Below are 16,565 nucleotides of genomic sequence, written 5' to 3'. Positions count from 1 at the left end.
GCTGTTCCCCAAGTAGTGGCCGCGGAAGAAATGGCGGCGTTGCGATGGCTATTATTTTGGTTCTCGAGTACGAATCGGTGCCCCTTTTTCAGGGAAGCTCTATGGAAGTTTCTTAACTGAGTTGTTCTAGTAATGTTGGTCTCTGCAGACCCCATAGCTCCACCCCCTGTAGACTGAGTGGCTTCTCTACGGACCACGCAGGGACTCCGTGCAGACCCTGTATGACTTTTCTGCAGACCCCATAAGGACCCTGTGTAGACCCTGTATGGTTTCCCTGCGGACACCGTAGGTACTCCTTGTAGACCTTGTATGGGTATTTGCAGGCACGATATAGACACCTTTTGGATCCTATGTAGACACCCTGTGGAGTCTGTATGAAGCCTACAGAGTGTCTTATAGATAGGGTATAGGAAGGCCTTACGTGGGTCACTACATTAGGACGTCTATAGGACGTCCGTTGGCCAATATTCTATTGGGCGGCCATAGGATGACTTCATGAAGGCAACAGTAGTCGTGGTCTGCCCGTTGATGCCTTTTTTTTTAAGAACGCTGCTCTATAGAACGTCCTCGGAGTGTTCTTAGATATTTTTGTGAGGGTATTAAAATGTTCTAAAAAATTTACTTCATCGGACAGTGGTGAATGCTGTTTCTCCACAGGGGAGAAACAGCATTCACCTTGTTTAATCTTGCAGTCCAGACGACGGCTTGGCTCGTCGCCGTGGCTTGACCAGAATGATGCCATCATCCGTCGTGCTCGGTGAATTCGCTCCGTCGACACCCCGTAATCCAGAAAGCAGAGTCGGGAAATTGCGCTCGGTTAACTCACGGTGTCCGGTCGGCTTGTCGAACAATGTGGCAGATTCTCGTAACCAAGCGATCAAGCGTCGACGAGGGTCGACCTTGCACGTCTAGAGGCAACCGTGTAGACACAGAAGGCGCAAAAACCTCAGATGTATTTTTGTCCTGGTCCTTTGCGGCGACGGTAGTAAAAGACGGCTGTGACGGCGGTAGCAGTGAAGTTTGGTCCAAAAAGTTCTCGCGCTGCCACGACAGAACTTCAGAGCGAAGACTTCGGTTCTCCTCACCGAGGCATTTTATTTCCGCCGTCAGAATTTCGAGCTTGTTCGTCATGTTGTCGATGACAGGCATAAAACTCGCAGGAATAAACACGCATTCTTGCGCTTCGAGTGACTCACCCTCCCTGGCGTTAAAAATGTCGTTGGCGGTTGAAGCAGAATCGCCGAGAGCGTTCGGTGATAAGCAGGGTTCTGCGTTTTCGGGTTTTATTTTTATAAAATTCGGTGTACTTTTTGCGGTTTTTATTTGGACATTACATTTACGTTTTTTTTTCCGTGAATATAGATAGTTATAAAAAAATTCCGGCTTCTTTCGGTGAATATCAGCTGGCCAAATACACTCTTTTTCAGTATGTGTCCAAAGTGTACTAGGCGCATATTTTTCTTATCGGTTCCTTTCTTTTCATGCTCACTTAAACGATTCAGACAGTGTACGGATTTCCATTTCATGTGAAGTGCAGACTTGATGTTCTCTTCTAGTGGCACTCAAGCCCTACTGTGACCTGAATTAATCGTCGAGGGAAGCATTCTCAGAGGGGACTAACATAATCTTGGCTTCTACTTGCATCGGGAGGACACACCTCTGCCTAAATTGCGAAATTCGCTAGCATAATTCTTGGCATGCATTTTCTTCGTTTCCTTTTTGAAATCTGCAAATTAGCACAGTTAAAAAAAAGGGGGCGGGGCGGGGGGGAGGGTTGATACACAATAAAAAGAATCCAAACCCGATCTTCATTTCAGAGGACGACATCAAACTTTTTTATTTTTATAAATAGTACGTATACATTTTTCTCTTTATTTGTTTGGCCGGTTTTTCAGCCCAGGGGGCAGAGATAAAAGGTGTGAGGCCTGAGGGTCTCTGCCCCCAACGGTTTAACAGTCAACAGTGCAAAGAATACATTCAGCAAAACATGGTATACTCAATAAAAAAACAAAAATAAAGAAGGCACAATGGAACACCTACGTAAAAATTCAAGAGTGAAGTATACATTTAGTAAAACGAAAAAAAGTTAAACTAAAGGACGCAATAAAATATACGCAAAAATCACATGTTAAACAACAAGCATGATTCGTAGCGTATAACACATGTAACGTCGTTTGACAGACAAGTGTCAAATCGCTAATATAAATATAACGAAGAGACAAGTCTCATAGGAAAAGAAAGAACGAGAGAAGGACACAGCAATGAAAAATGATCGAATATATGTCAAGAGCCACATTTGTAGTTAACTATAAGTACATCATAAAAATAACAACTTTAAACACAAAGACTGGATCGTACGAAGTATACTCAAATTTCATTCACAAGACATACATATGGACCCTTAAAGTACTGTGTTGGGCTGCGAATCTCCGCCAAAGGAACAGTTCACGGTCACGTAGAAAAGCTAACTGCTGGATTGCGGGAGATGACAAATCCCCCACCCCCCTTTGGTGTGATATACTGCTATGAAGTACTGACCTTTTTAGGTTAAAACCAGATTTCCGAAAATGAATTTGGCATACTTGTATAGTTTTTTTATCGGTTTAAACCGAAAACGCTTAACCCTTGTGATAGGATACGTCGCTAGCTGCAGTCGGCACACTTGAAAGAGCTTGTCCCGGTTTCCATAAACGCGTAGCACTCCTCGAGACCGACCTCGAGGCATTTCCAATGAAATTTCCGGCTGGAGCCGGCCAAACAAACAATATATTGTTGCTTCGAGTAGAATATCGCTGCGAACGAACTGCACACATCCTTCATCGGAGCACTGCGAGATGCGTCATTCTTCAGCAGTGCCATCGCATCGAATGCCAATGACAGCGTTATAATGGGAAACATTGGAAGCCTATGGGCACTTAAGTAGTATTTAATGAATCCAAAGGGTTGCCAATGACTGTCCGAAATTGGACAACATTGGATACCCATTGGCACTTTATTGGAAATTGTGTCCAATCTTTCCAGTGGTGCGCCAATGACGGCATGATGTTGGAAAACTTTGGAAGTCCGTCGGCACTTCATTGGAAGTTGTATCCAATTTATCCAATGGGGTACCAATGATAGCCCAATATAAAACATTTGAATCCCCTTGGAAATTTATTGGAAGAGGTATCCAATTTTTCTTTTGGGGTGCCAATGACCGTCAAATAATGAGCGACATTGGAAGGTTATTAACACGACATTGGAAGTGGTTTCCAATTTATCCAATGGGTTTCTAGCGGATTCCCAATATTGGTCATATGAAGGATAAAGGTGGCCAATTATGGCCCTATTTTTTCATGACATTTCCAATATTGGTTACAGAGAGGACACAATGGGCCGATGAGAGCCCTCTTATTCCAATATATTCCCAATATTGGCCCAATGGCCTGTGCTGCTTGGGGAGTGTTTGTTTTATTGCGTTTCCAATTACAGAACGTGGACACAATTTCGGAGCTTCAACAGAAAATAAAAGATATGGAGCTGTGCAATGTATGTATATTTATTTTCTTGCATAGAGGATACAGCAAAATATTTTTATTCAAAACGCATGCCCATCTTGGACATACTAAAGCAATGCAATGGAATCGTTAATACCGATTGCGAGTGTAATAAGATTGAACACTGCAGCGTTCTCGATGTGATCTGGATTAAGTTCGCCTGATAACCAAAAACAAAACTGCCACACAGAAGAAATTTCTTCAAGCATGTGGGAATGAAATCTTCATGTGCAGTTTACGTTTATGCATTTCATAGACTTTGAGGATTTACAAATTCCATGCCTCGTGCGAGGCTATGGGCATCAACATACGATCATACCAGATATGATTTGGGTAATAAGGCTCTTCACCCTATGTCAACCTGGATCCGGTACCTTGGGTCCGCAGAATCGTTGGTGTACTTAAATGCGCCCCACGACCTCGTACAAGTTAAAAAAAAAAAAATATAATTGAATAAATTACAAATGTTTATTTTAAAACAAAGGTATTAAATTAGATTACTTGCTTACTCAAGAATAAACTAATTAACCGTTACTTGAAAAAGTAACTTTTACTTTTCCTATTTGATTCTCGAAGAGAGATTTTTTCACGGCTTTGAAACGAGTTTTTTTTAACTGTTCAATATTGGATTTGGATCCACAAATTATACACTTCTTATCTTAAAAGAGCAATTTGTTCTAATCACCCTTCTGTCGGAGACTCGGTTTGATGATTTACTGGTATAGAAACTTGTTGGAACAAGGTCGCCTTTAGAAAGGGGAGAAAAAAGAGTAACTGTTACTGGTAATTCTGATACTTCCAAAAGTAATGAAATTACCCTTTCGATTACTTGGAAATAAATGTATTTAATTTATTACAAAATTAATCGAAAAATATTTGATTACAAGTCGTTTGGTTATTTGTAGTGGATACCACACAATTGCGAATACGGGGTAGTGTCCGGACCTGAGCGGCTCGCATGAGGAGCGTGATGTAGATCGCGACAGTTGTCGACGCCGGTGCATCTTGGGTAGGGTGGTAGGGTTGTGCGCGTGCCTCGCGATAGGCCCGTAGCGAGCGTCTGCGAACGCCTGAAGCAGTATTCGGCAAACTTCGCCGGCTGCAGCGAATTTCGATTATCATGATGACTGCCGCGCCGTGATTGTTCTCTACGCACGCAGCCCCACGAGCTCCTATTGCTGAATCGCGCCGATCCCAACACTACCCCTACCTGTATTCTCGTAGACTGTAGAATTGTCTCAAAGCCCTCCTCCTCCCTTTACCTCTCACATGCTGTCTATAATGATTGTATCCCACCTTCTTCAGTTCAGTTTTGCAAATCAGCCGAAATTCCGAAGAACGCAATTTTCGGTGTTCCGTACCTTCACGATGTTTATATAAAAATTGCGACGTAAAATCGAGTTGTATATATAGGAATATGCAATTCCGCATAGTTTTTCTGGCGGTATTATTCTGAAAGCGCAATAGCATGGAAGTAAAGTAAGCTTACCATTGTTATATTTATTCATGTGTGGACATGCAAGGACATACATCCTTCAGTGAACATAATTACGAGTGTTTATTGTTTTTTTTTCTCAAATGTCTCAACAGGAAAAAGCGACGAATGAACAAGCGAAGCTGGTAAGAAGAATACAAGAGCTGGAGAACCGCCAGGTAGAACAAAATACATTTAACTAGATTAACATTTGAACATTTCTTCCTTTCGTAAGCTACCTTTAATAATATTATTATTCACGATGATGATAATAATAATAATATTGATAGTGATGATGATAATGATGATATTGGTAATGATAATAATTATATTGTTCATATTCCTGTGCCCAAGGCTTCCCGAATGCCTTCACTTTAGTGCACAAAGAATGAGTAAACGCCAAATCCACACAAAACAAATGAAACACACATCAGAGATAGGTAGAGATCCCTTGCAATTGTTTCCGGTAAACAGAAAAACCACTAAATATTTCAACCACTTGGTTAGTCAAGCAGATTGAACAGCAATTGTATGCGTGACAAAGGTGAGAATTTGCAGATAGTATTGGCATAAAATGTAGAGTGATTCCTTGTCAAACGGGAGGGGAGATATATTAGAGTGGATTCAATTAAAGCGAATCATTATTTTTAATTCCATTTACTATATTGTGCAAAATAAAACAAATCACGTTCTGATCTTCTGTCAGACAGTGACCTCAGCGAGAACTTGTCTAGAAGAAAGTTTTAATTAAAATAAAAGCGGCGCTGAAGATAGCGGTTGGAAACGATGCGTATTAATCGTTTTTGCACTTTTTCGATTTTTCTTGACTGCGTTTCTGATAACGAATACCAAGCTGCCGAACCAAATCCAAAACTTTACCTAGCCAGATAGAAAAATAAACAAATAATACAAACAGGGTTTTTATAATGCTGCGTGATGCAAGATATTAATCCCAACATCTTTGTCGCACTGCCAAAAATACTGGACACATGGGAAGAAAACTTCAGTCCATTGTCTATACTCCCGCCAAGGTCTCTTAAAACAAAGATGCGTTTGATTGAAGTTCATTTTAATACATAATAGTTATGTAGTACATTACGATGTCTGCACAGGGACAAGACATTTGTTTTGGTAGGGTTCAGTGGCAAGCTATTTATTTTACACAACTGAACTCTTCGTGACTCAATTTTTTGTTTCGCAGTCGACAAGAGTATGAACATTCATAAAAAGCTTAATGTCATGTGCAGACAACAACTCTGAATTTTCAACATATGACGCCAAATCAATTACGGAGATAAGAAGCAAAAAGGGCTAAAAATAGACTCCGGGGAAACGCCTCAATTGGAAAATAAATTTTGTTGAGCGACTATCATCTTTTCGAACACGTTTGGGACGAAATCGGGTAACTTTGAAACAATTTGCACAACTCTGCACAACAACCATATAAAAATTACTAATGCAATAACAAGCCATGGCTTACTTTATCAAACGCTTTTGACATTTTGAAATATAAAACAATCAATTTGACTTCTGTTTATAACAACAGGGGCACTGAAGTAAACAAAAGTGCGCCAATTACATTGAACTGATTTCCGGTCAGGAAACCGTGCTGGCAAGCTACAAAATTTTCGCGCAAGTACAAATAAATTTGGCTATGCATTACGCATTCAAACTCTTTAGAAAACCCGGACAATAAAAATATGGGGCGATAGTTATTTGTAACAGAAGCGTCACCACCTTTGAAATTGGTACAGTCACCGCGTTCCTCCAAAGCGAAGGAAAAACACCGCAACTAAGGGAGAGGTTAAAGGAGTGCTTCAAAATAGGTTAAACCTTTCATCACAATCCTTAATAATGAACGAAGGAATAGAGACAGCCCCAGTAGATAATTTTGGTTTTAGTTTCTTTATAACCTTGGCAATTTCTTCAATATCTACTCTAGTACCTGACGAAAAGTCATGGCAGTTCATTTTAATATTTGTAGGCTGAAAAGTTGTTGAACGGTGGAGCGACAGTCACTGAAGTAATCGGAAAACATATCTGCAACCTTTACAGGGGCGTAAACATAGTTATTGTTATGTGAGTGGTTACATAGACAAATAATTTGGCTAGTATCGCGCGTGTGCTGTTTCGCAAACCTCCACAAATATTTTGGGCTTCGGTTCAAGCACAACTCTATTGGTGAAGCTGTAAGCGCTTAACTTTAGAGTACAACTTTTTAGCTAGAGCACGATAAATGCTAATCTTGGTAAGCTATAAAGTGAATTTGTTTTACGCAAACAAGTTTTTAGATATTTAGAAACGCATTTGGGAGAAATTAAGGCATGAAAATTCGATGAGGCACAAACGTATGAATTGCGTCTTTAACAATTACCGAAAACGTCTCCGTTACCGTTTCCGTGTCAGTAATTGCAGACACCCCGCCGCAAAGAAAGTTTTTGAAGTATCTGTATATGCTCCGATAATCGCCTTGGGCATTGTTGAGAGCAGAGTAAATACTGGATGGCTTTTTTTATGGAAGGTAGTAGATAACCTTGAACTTTGGGAGAAACTAATATGAGGTAGAAGTAGGGCCTGTGGCAGGCTGCGGGAACAAACACGCGAAAGACTGGCTGGTGCCAAAAATATTTCGGGTGACCATGACCGAGTACGTTCAAATGAACAAGCCTATTCCACCCGTTCTCGTGAAAATCAGGCAGCGACATCTTCTGATTCGCAGACACTGTTAGAAGCGTCATAGCTACGTGCAAGAAGCAGTTGCGAACATGTTACTTTTTTTTCATCTGTTTCAGTCACGTTTACTAACATAAGAAATGTTATGAATAAACGAGATCAGCTTAACTCTGTTCATCTTGGGACACAGCGCGATCAACAGACGTGGACGAAGAAGAAACACACAGGACGAGCGCTGACTATCAACTGAATTATTTTAATAGGAAAACACATGAATACGACCATTCATATTTTGCAGTTCACCCCCCGTCTGCGTATTACGAGACACTTTCATAGTGGCGTGATGGCACGTGTTGCTATCCCAAATTCAAAAACGCCACCTCACTGTCTAGCAGTCCCAAAGACAACTGGCTGACACACGAGCTTCCCGCCCTTTTTATTTGGTACGCTTCTACTATCTCTCTAGACACTTGGTCCATGTGTCTGAACAAAAATTCAGTGTCACTGAATCTCGGCTAACAGTTACAATCCCGACAGTGCATTGCAAGATGAGAGTATGCACACCCCTTCAACGAACTCTGGTGCTCTCTTAAACGTGTGTTCAAACAGCGCCCCGTTTGTCCAATATACACCCGCCCACATGAAAAAGGTATCCTATACACTGCTCCAACGGTGCATGAAACGAACTGTGTGCCATGCTTTACAGTGCAACCATGACTACTCGGATTTTTCCGCTTACTGAAACGCCTTTCTATGGCGGAATTACAAAAAGAAGGTGGCGTCCACTCCTTACATTCACCGCGTTTCGCACGGGTTAAAGGGTATCGCAGCAAGTAACGGTGTGAGTGTCGTTTTTTCGGCCAAAAACAAGCTGACCCAGATTTGCCCCGCCATAGAAAGGCGTCTTAGTAAGCGGAAAAATCCGAGTAGTCATGGTTGCACTGTAAAGAATGGCACACAGTTCGTTTCATGCACCGTTGGAACACTGTATATGATACCTTTTTCATGTGGGCGGGTGTATATTGGCCAAATGGGGCGCTGTTTGAACACACGTTTAAGAGAGCACCAGAGTTCGCTGAAGGGGTGTGCATACTCTCATCCTTCAATGCACTGCCGGGATTGTAACTGTGAGCCGAGATTCAGTGACACTGAAGTTTTGTTCAGACACATGGATCAAGTGTCCAGAGAAATAGTAGAAGCGTACCAAATAAAAAGGGCGAGAACCTCGTGTGTCAGCCAACCGTCTTTGGCACTGCTGGACAGTGAGGTGGCGTTTTTGAATTTGGGATAGCAACACGTGCCATCACGCCGCTATGAAAGTATCTCGTAATACGCAGACGGGGGGTGAACTGCAAAATATGAATGGTCGTTTTCATGTGTTTTCCTATTAAAATAATTCAGTTGATACTGTTAAGAATGGAACCTTCGGCGACCTTCTTCCGTGTATCACCCTCAGTCCAACAGCGTGGAGAAATGGCACTCTGTGCTCAAGAGTGTTACGCGCGTTGTGTCACGAACACAAAGAGGACTGGGAAAGCTGTCTCCCAGCAACTATGTTCGCTCTGAGAACTGTGCCTCATGAAGCCACTGGTTTCACGCCGGCCGAGTTGGTCTACGAGAGAGCCCTTCGCTCTCCGCTTCGAATGCTGAGAGAAATGTGGGAAGGGACGGGAGAAAACCAAACGGTTGTAGACTATGTGTTGGAGTTGCTGGAACGGCTAAGTGTTACGCGTGAACTAGTGGACAAAAACATGAAAGCGGCTCAAGAAACCGCTAAAGTGTACTATGACAGGAACGCACGACTCCGAACCTTTGAGGTTGGTGATCGTGTAATGATTCTTAGAACGGCGCGAAAGAACAAACTTGAAGTTCACTGGGAGGGGCCCGTAGAGGTCATTGACAAGCTGTCGCAAACTAACTATGCGCTGAAAATGCCCGGACATCGAAAACAAGTGAAAATCTATCACTGCAACCTGATGAAACCGTTCGTTGAAAGACGGGGTGTCGTTAACCTAACGTTAAACATGCCCGAGGAGCTACCTACCGAAATTCCAGAATGGAACGGAATCAGCCCAGGCGCTGAAAGCAGTGTGGATGAAATCATGGCACGTTGCGTGAACGCAGAGCTTCTTGACCAAGCGCAGGTAGATGATCTAAAGGTACTCTTAAACGAGTTTAGCGACACTTTCAGTGATCGACCGGGAAGGACAGACCTCATGACTCATGAGATAGAGCTCATTTCAACCGAGCCAGTCAGGTCCAAGGCGTACAGGGTGTCGCCTCGTCAGAAGGAGATCATCGAGGCTGAGATAAAGCACATGCTGGATCTTGGGGTAATCGAGCCCGCCGAAAGCGACTACGCGTCGCCCTTGATTCTCGTCGAGGCTCCCGGTAAAGACCCCCGGCCGTGTGTGGATTACAGGAAGCTAAACGCAATCACAAAGGACCAGCTATATCCTATTCCTAACATTGAGGAGAGGTTAGAAAGGGTAAGCGCCGCGAGGTACATTTCGACACTCGATCTCGTACGCGGTTATTGGCAGGTTCCTATGTCGGAAAGTGCGAGCCGGTACGCCGCGTTCATTTCTCCGGTGGGGACTTTCCGGCCTCTCGTACTGAGCTTCGGGCTCAAGAACGCGCCATTCAGCTTCTCGAAATTGATGGACAAAGTCCTGAAAGGTATGGACGGTTTTGCGCTTCCTTATTTAGATGATGTCGCGATATTTTCCGACACGTGGGAGGAGCATATCGTCCACCTAAGAAGCGTGTTCACTAGGTTGCGTGACGCGGGGCTAACCATGAAGGCCAAAAAGTGCAATCTTGGTTGTTCCCATGTGAGTTACCTGGGTCATGTTGTTGGCCAGGGAACGAGGCGGCCTTCGGAGCTCAAGATTGCTCCGATTGCCGACTTTCCGACACCCCGGACAAAGACTGACATTCGCTCGTTCCTGGGACTCGTCGGGTATTACCAGCGCTACATACCCAACTATTCCCAGGTAGCAAGCCCCTTGACTGATGCGCTCGGGAAAGGGAGAGAGGCATGGCCTAACTGCTGAGAACTTTGGCTACGTCACACTGGACGACGGGTTGCTGCATCGCACTGGCTGCCCTGGCGGGGAGTGAGGGAGAAACGGACCCTATATAAGGCGGAGCGCGAGGCTGCTCCGTTGTTCTCTCTTGGATTTGACGACTGTATCGCTACCATGTAATTAAACCGTTCGTTACGTTACCAAGTCTCCCACCTCCACTGAACCCCTGGGTTCTTCACTTCGGGGATTGGACGTCGTCACGAGACAGGAAACCTCCGGACGTGCGGCCTAAACCCCGCCTCGAACGACTGGTTGGCAGCAGTTGGGATCGGACCATGCGACATCGTGCTACATCTGTGGGTGAGCGTTTGGACTTTGCTTTGAGATTCGCCAGGCTTCAGATTATGGGTAATTAATTTTGAACTGCTGGGAATCCTTAGTGTTTGACTCGTGCGCTAGGTTTTTGTAGAACCTCGCGACAAGTTTTAGAACAAAGCCAAAGCTAAAAAGCAGCGATCATGGATCTAATGAGGTTACTGAGAACAGATTTACTCTGTTTATGTGAAGAATTGGGTGTGGAGGTGGAGCAAAAGATGAAGAAATCTGAGATCAGTAAAGCAATTTCAGTGAGCGCGGAAGCAGAGGATATTAAAATTGCGTGGGAATTACTTCAGAACGCTAAAAGTGAGGCTGCAGCAAAAGAGGAACGAAAACAGGAGCAGGCTGCAGCGAAAGAGGAACGAGAGCAGGAGCAGGCTGCAGCAAGAGAGGAACGAGCGCAGGCTGCAGCGAAAGAGGAACGAGAACAGGCTGCAGCGAGAGAGGAACGAGCGCAGGCTGCAGCGAAAGAGGAACGAGAACAGGAGCAGGCTGCAGCAAGAGAGGAACGAGCGCTAAAAAGGCTAGAGCTCGAAATTGAACAACAGCGATTAAACTCGCAGAACAGTAGAGTTGGGGCTCCGGTACGAGCAAGTGAGGCCGAGTCGTATCAAATGAAGAAGCTCCTGCAGCCGTTTAAAGTTGGGGAAGACGTGGGCCTATTCTTAGTTAACTTTGAGAGGACATGTGAGAAGTTGAGCTTCGCCCCAGAAACGTGGCCGCAACGGCTTTTGACTTTGTTGCCCTGTGAGGCTGCAGAGGTTGTCGCGCGCCTTAGTACTATAGACGCGGACGACTACGACAAGGTGAAGTCGAGCCTTTTGAAGCGGTATCGCCTTTCTGCCGAGGCGTTCCGTCAAAGGTTTAGAAACGCATCCAAAAAGAGCAGCGAGGGCTACTCGGAATTCGCGTACGCGCTTAAAACCAACTTGATAGAATGGTTGAAGAGCGAGGAAGTGTACGAAAGCCGCGACAAGGTAGTCGAGTGTGTGTGCCTCGAACAGTTTTTTCGTGGCATTCCGCAGTCAGTCAAGCTCTGGGTGCAGGATAGGGTGGGAGTCGACTCTGTTGAAAGGGCCGCTGAGCTAGCCGAAGAGTACGCGACGCGTAGAAAGCTGAGCGGAGAGGACAGCGAACCCGGCCGGAGCGATCAGCGCAAGCCCTTCCAACAGGGAAACGGCTCGCGAGAAAAAAGGCCCGAGAAGCCAGAAACAGGACGAAAGGTCCCAGAAAAGAGCGGAGATCCCTCGAACGGAGATCCCTTGAACGAAGACGAGGCACGGAAAAGCCAAAAAGGGCAGTTCGAGGCAAGGAAGCCGTTCCTGTGCTACAACTGTCAGGAGCCGGGACACACAGCGGCCAGGTGTAACAAACCGCGGGTTGTGTTCTCGTACGTGAGCGATAGTGACAAAGACTTGGAGCTTCTTCGTCCCTATCTTCACGAGCTCCAGGTAAACGGAAAGCCGTGCAGGGTGCTTCGTGACAGTGCAGCGACGATGGACGTTGTTCATCCGTCTTATGTAACGACATCCGACTTTACTGGAAAGGTAGTTTGGATCAAGCAGCTGCTCGAGAAGCACAGTGTCTGTCTGCCTATGGCGAGAGTAAGGATAACTGGCCCGTTTGGAGAGCTAGTGACAGAGGCGGCTGTCTCGCAAACAGTCCCGTTGGAGTATCCCTATTTGTTTTCTAACCGGTCAGATTTCCTGCTGCGCGAAAGGGGTCAACAACTGGGAGGAGGACTAGTTCAGTCGTGTACGAGGTCCAAATCGCGTCAGCTCGCCCCTTTGTTAACAAGTGATCCAGAGCGAAAGGCAGCTGACGGGGAGCAAGCACTCTCAGAGTTGGAGGCAGAGAAACGGGATGAGGGGGTCCGGGTTGTAGAACAGCCCGACCTCGTAGCACCAGAAAGCGTACGCCGTCCCAACGCGCCGGCGAAAAAGGCGGAGGAAGACGGGATCATTAAAGGATCTCTCGTAGCTCCGGCGTCACGTAACTTTGGTCCTCCGTTACGAGTAGACAGAGCGTCTTTGACAGTCGAGCAGAAGAGCGACCCTAGTGTGTCAGGGTTTCGCGGTACAGCTCAGGAGATTGCTAGGACCAATGTGACGGGGCATGAAAAAGGCGGATTGTTTTATCGGCGCTATAAGGACCGCATTTTCACGTCTAGAAATCACGTGAAAATCGATCACTATGACTTCTGCGTAAGAAAAAGGAAAGGCAAATTTAACAGCAATGCCGATGGGTTGAGCAGATTTTTCTGATATCACCAAAAAGAGTAGGGATGATCTCAGAGGTTTTCGTCATCCACGGGAATGAGGATCTAAGTGGGGGCACTTCGTTAAAACCCCAAAATGACCTCACAAATTGCGAAGAGTTTTTGTCTTTTTGTATTTTGTTCATAGTGACCTTGTTGGAAAAATGAGTTTTGCTCTGGCGACAGCGGGTCTCGATACCCGAAATTGTCCTAATGTTTTAAATTGCATTGTTTTGGCAAATTTTGGTAATCCGTAATCCAGTCTGGCGGGTCTCTGGCGGATTCCGAGCGTTTGACTGCGGAGTGGCGTGGTGTTGTGGGGGATGTTTCCGCTGATGCCTCCGTTGTGAGAGGTTTGGGAGTTTGCTTAGTGCTTGCAGCATCTTCTCAAGGCCTACTCCAAGCCCACCTCTTCAGGCCAGCGATAGTATCACCGGCCATTCGAGGTTTCCCTGGCCCCGGAGGGGCTGTTAAGAATGGAACCTTCGGCGACCTTCTTCCGAGTTTCAACGCTGCGGAAACGAGTCAAGACGAGTCCGGGACCGTCGCCCGCTTGTCGGGGCCTGCGCGAAACGAGTCCCGACGAGTCCGGGACCGTCGCCTGCGTGACGGGGCCTGCGGCAACAAGTCTCAACGCGCCCGTGACGTTAGCGGGACGTGTGTGTGTGCGTGGTGGTTGGTGCGCTCGGGAAAGGGAGAGAGGCATGGCCTAACTGCTGAGAACTTTGGCTACGTCACACTGGACGACGGGTTGCTGCATCGCACTGGCTGCCCTGGCGGGGAGTGAGGGAGAAACGGACCCTATATAAGGCGGAGCGCGAGGCTGCTCCGTTGTTCTCTCTTGGATTTGACGACTGTATCGCTACCATGTAATTAAACCGTTCGTTACGTTACCAAGTCTCCCACCTCCACTGAACCCCTGGGTTCTTCACTTCGGGGATTGGACGTCGTCACGAGACAGGAAACCTCCGGACGTGCGGCCTAAACCCCGCCTCGAACAATACTCAGCGCTCGTCCTGTGTGCTTCTCCTTCGTCCACGTCTGTTGTTCGCGCTGTGTTCCAAGATGAATTCCCACCAACTCGCCCAACTATCTATTCTTCTAAGTGTTAACTCTGTAGTCAGCTCGACGAACGCAGACCTAATCTTTCTTACGGAAACCTGGCTTAGTAAACATGTCTGCAGCTCTGAAATTTTCCAAGGAGATAAAATATATAATGTATATCGTTTTGACAGAGACGGTAGACATGGGGGTGGCACACTCATAGCCGTATCACAGAGCATACCTTCATTTTGCGTAGATGTTGCTTCCGATCTAGAAATCGTTTGGGCTTGTATCACTTTAAATAACACAAGACTTTTATTGGGTGTCTGCTACCGCCCCCCAAACAGTGCAGTAACATTTATTGATGATTTACATGACGTTATGAATTCTATTCTTTGTCAGTATCCCAGTTCTCCTATTTTTTTATTAGGAGATTTTAATTTTCCTGATATTATGTGGTCTGATCCACCTTCTTTTCAACGTGTTTAAACTCAGAGCCAACTTTTTTTTTATCTGTGTGCGTGTTTTAATTTGACACAGCTGGTAAAGAAACCAACAAGGTATGCCAATGATACAGCGAACACACTTGATTTAATTCTGTCGAAACACCCTGACCTTCTATCTTACCTTACGTATCTTCCAGGCTTAAGTGATCACTTGTTGAATTTTGATCTCAAAGTTGCTCCCCCAATCAATAGTAAAAAAGTAAAGCTTATTTCTGACTACAATAACGCCAATTTTGATCTTATTAACCAAAAACTGTGCAGCTATCTGGACATATATCTGCCAGAATTTAATCAGCGAAGCGTGCAGGAAAATTGGAGTTCATTTTGTTTAAAAGTAAACGAACTGATTGATGCGCATATACCCGTCAGGCGTATTCAATCTGATGCTAAAGCACCTTGGTATACTAACACCCTAAAACGTCTTTCCAATAAAAAACAGCGACTATTTCGTTCAGCTAAATTACGTAACACGATTGATCGGTGGGAAGCATACTTTGCGGCTGAGGTCGAATATTCCCAAGCTGTATCTGACGTCAAAGAAAAATTTTTTAAGAACATTTTACCGAGTCTATTGTTATATGACCCCAAAAAGTTCTGGAAGACTGTTAATATGAATGACGACGGCTTAATTTCTCTTAGCGATGAGTCTGGGGCGTTACTCCCTCCAGCAGAATATCCATCAGTGTTTAATAATGTTTTTTCAAATAGTTTTTCTGTAGTTGATGGAAATGTACCTTATGACGTTCCACGTTGTGAGTTTAGCCCTATGTTTCCAATTTCCATGGAGCCTACTGGAATTGTAAAGTTAATTGATTCTTTGAAAGTATCATCGTCATGGGGAAGCGATAATATTAACTCATAATTTCTAAGACAGACTAAAATGTACTCATCCTTTTTTTTTTCGCCAAAATTTTCCAGCAATCTCTTGAGTGTCGAACGCTCCCAATAGAATGGAAAACGGCGAAGGTGGTTCCAGTGCATAAGTCTGGTAACAAGCATTCTCCATTAAATTATCGACCCATTTCACTAACAAGTATTCCCTGTAAAATAATGGATCACATTCTGTACTCTCATATTTTTAATTACCTAGAATCCAATTCATGTTTCGCCCCTGCTCAACATGGTTTCCGTCGCTCATTTTCTTGTGAAACGCAGCTGCTTCATTTCACCCATTGTTTGCATACTATACTGGACAAACCCTTAGGCTGACTGTATTTTTTTCTCGATTTTTCTAAAGCATTCGACAAGGTTAACCATAAGTTACTAATGCTTAAACTTTCTTCATTAAACCTAGATCCTAACTTGTTAACCTGGCTGGAATGCTTTCTTACCAACCGCTCACAATATGTAACTCTAAATGGCATTAATTCATACCTGACTGATGCTGTATCCGTCGTGCCCCAAGGTTCAGTTTTAGGCCCGCTTCCTTTCCTAATATTCATTAATGATTTATCAAGTTTTGTTTCTTCCTCCATGCATTTATACGCAGATGACTGTGTAATTTATCGGGAAGTTCATGATGATGATGATGTACGCATTTTGCAATCTGATTTAAATAATATTACTCTTTGGTGCAAAACATGGCGTAGGGAACTAAACCCTAACAAATGCAAACTAAAGCGCGTTTCCCGGCAAGGCGCACGCCCTTCAGAATATACACTACCGACA

General features: G+C 44.7%; 1 protein-coding gene across 1 annotated transcript in view; it reads left to right on the top strand.

Moving 5' to 3' along the window:
• Positions 1–16,565, top strand: part of LOC120848886 — a 63,428-nt gene that overhangs the window by 32,386 nt on the left and 14,477 nt on the right. Inside the window, exons 9-10 of the mRNA XM_040220960.1 lie at positions 3,472–3,528; positions 5,127–5,189. Coding sequence (XP_040076894.1) covers positions 3,472–3,528; positions 5,127–5,189 — 120 coding nt within the window. The remainder of the gene's footprint in view (positions 1–3,471; positions 3,529–5,126; positions 5,190–16,565) is intronic.

The sequence above is a fragment of the Ixodes scapularis genome, unplaced genomic scaffold (genome assembly GCF_016920785.2).
Source record: "Ixodes scapularis isolate PalLabHiFi unplaced genomic scaffold, ASM1692078v2 PGA_scaffold4__175_contigs__length_147842914, whole genome shotgun sequence".
In the NCBI taxonomy this organism is placed as follows: Eukaryota; Metazoa; Arthropoda; class Arachnida; order Ixodida; family Ixodidae; genus Ixodes; species Ixodes scapularis.
Note: the sequence above shows the minus strand (reverse complement) of the source record. Positions and strands in the feature narration are given on the sequence as shown.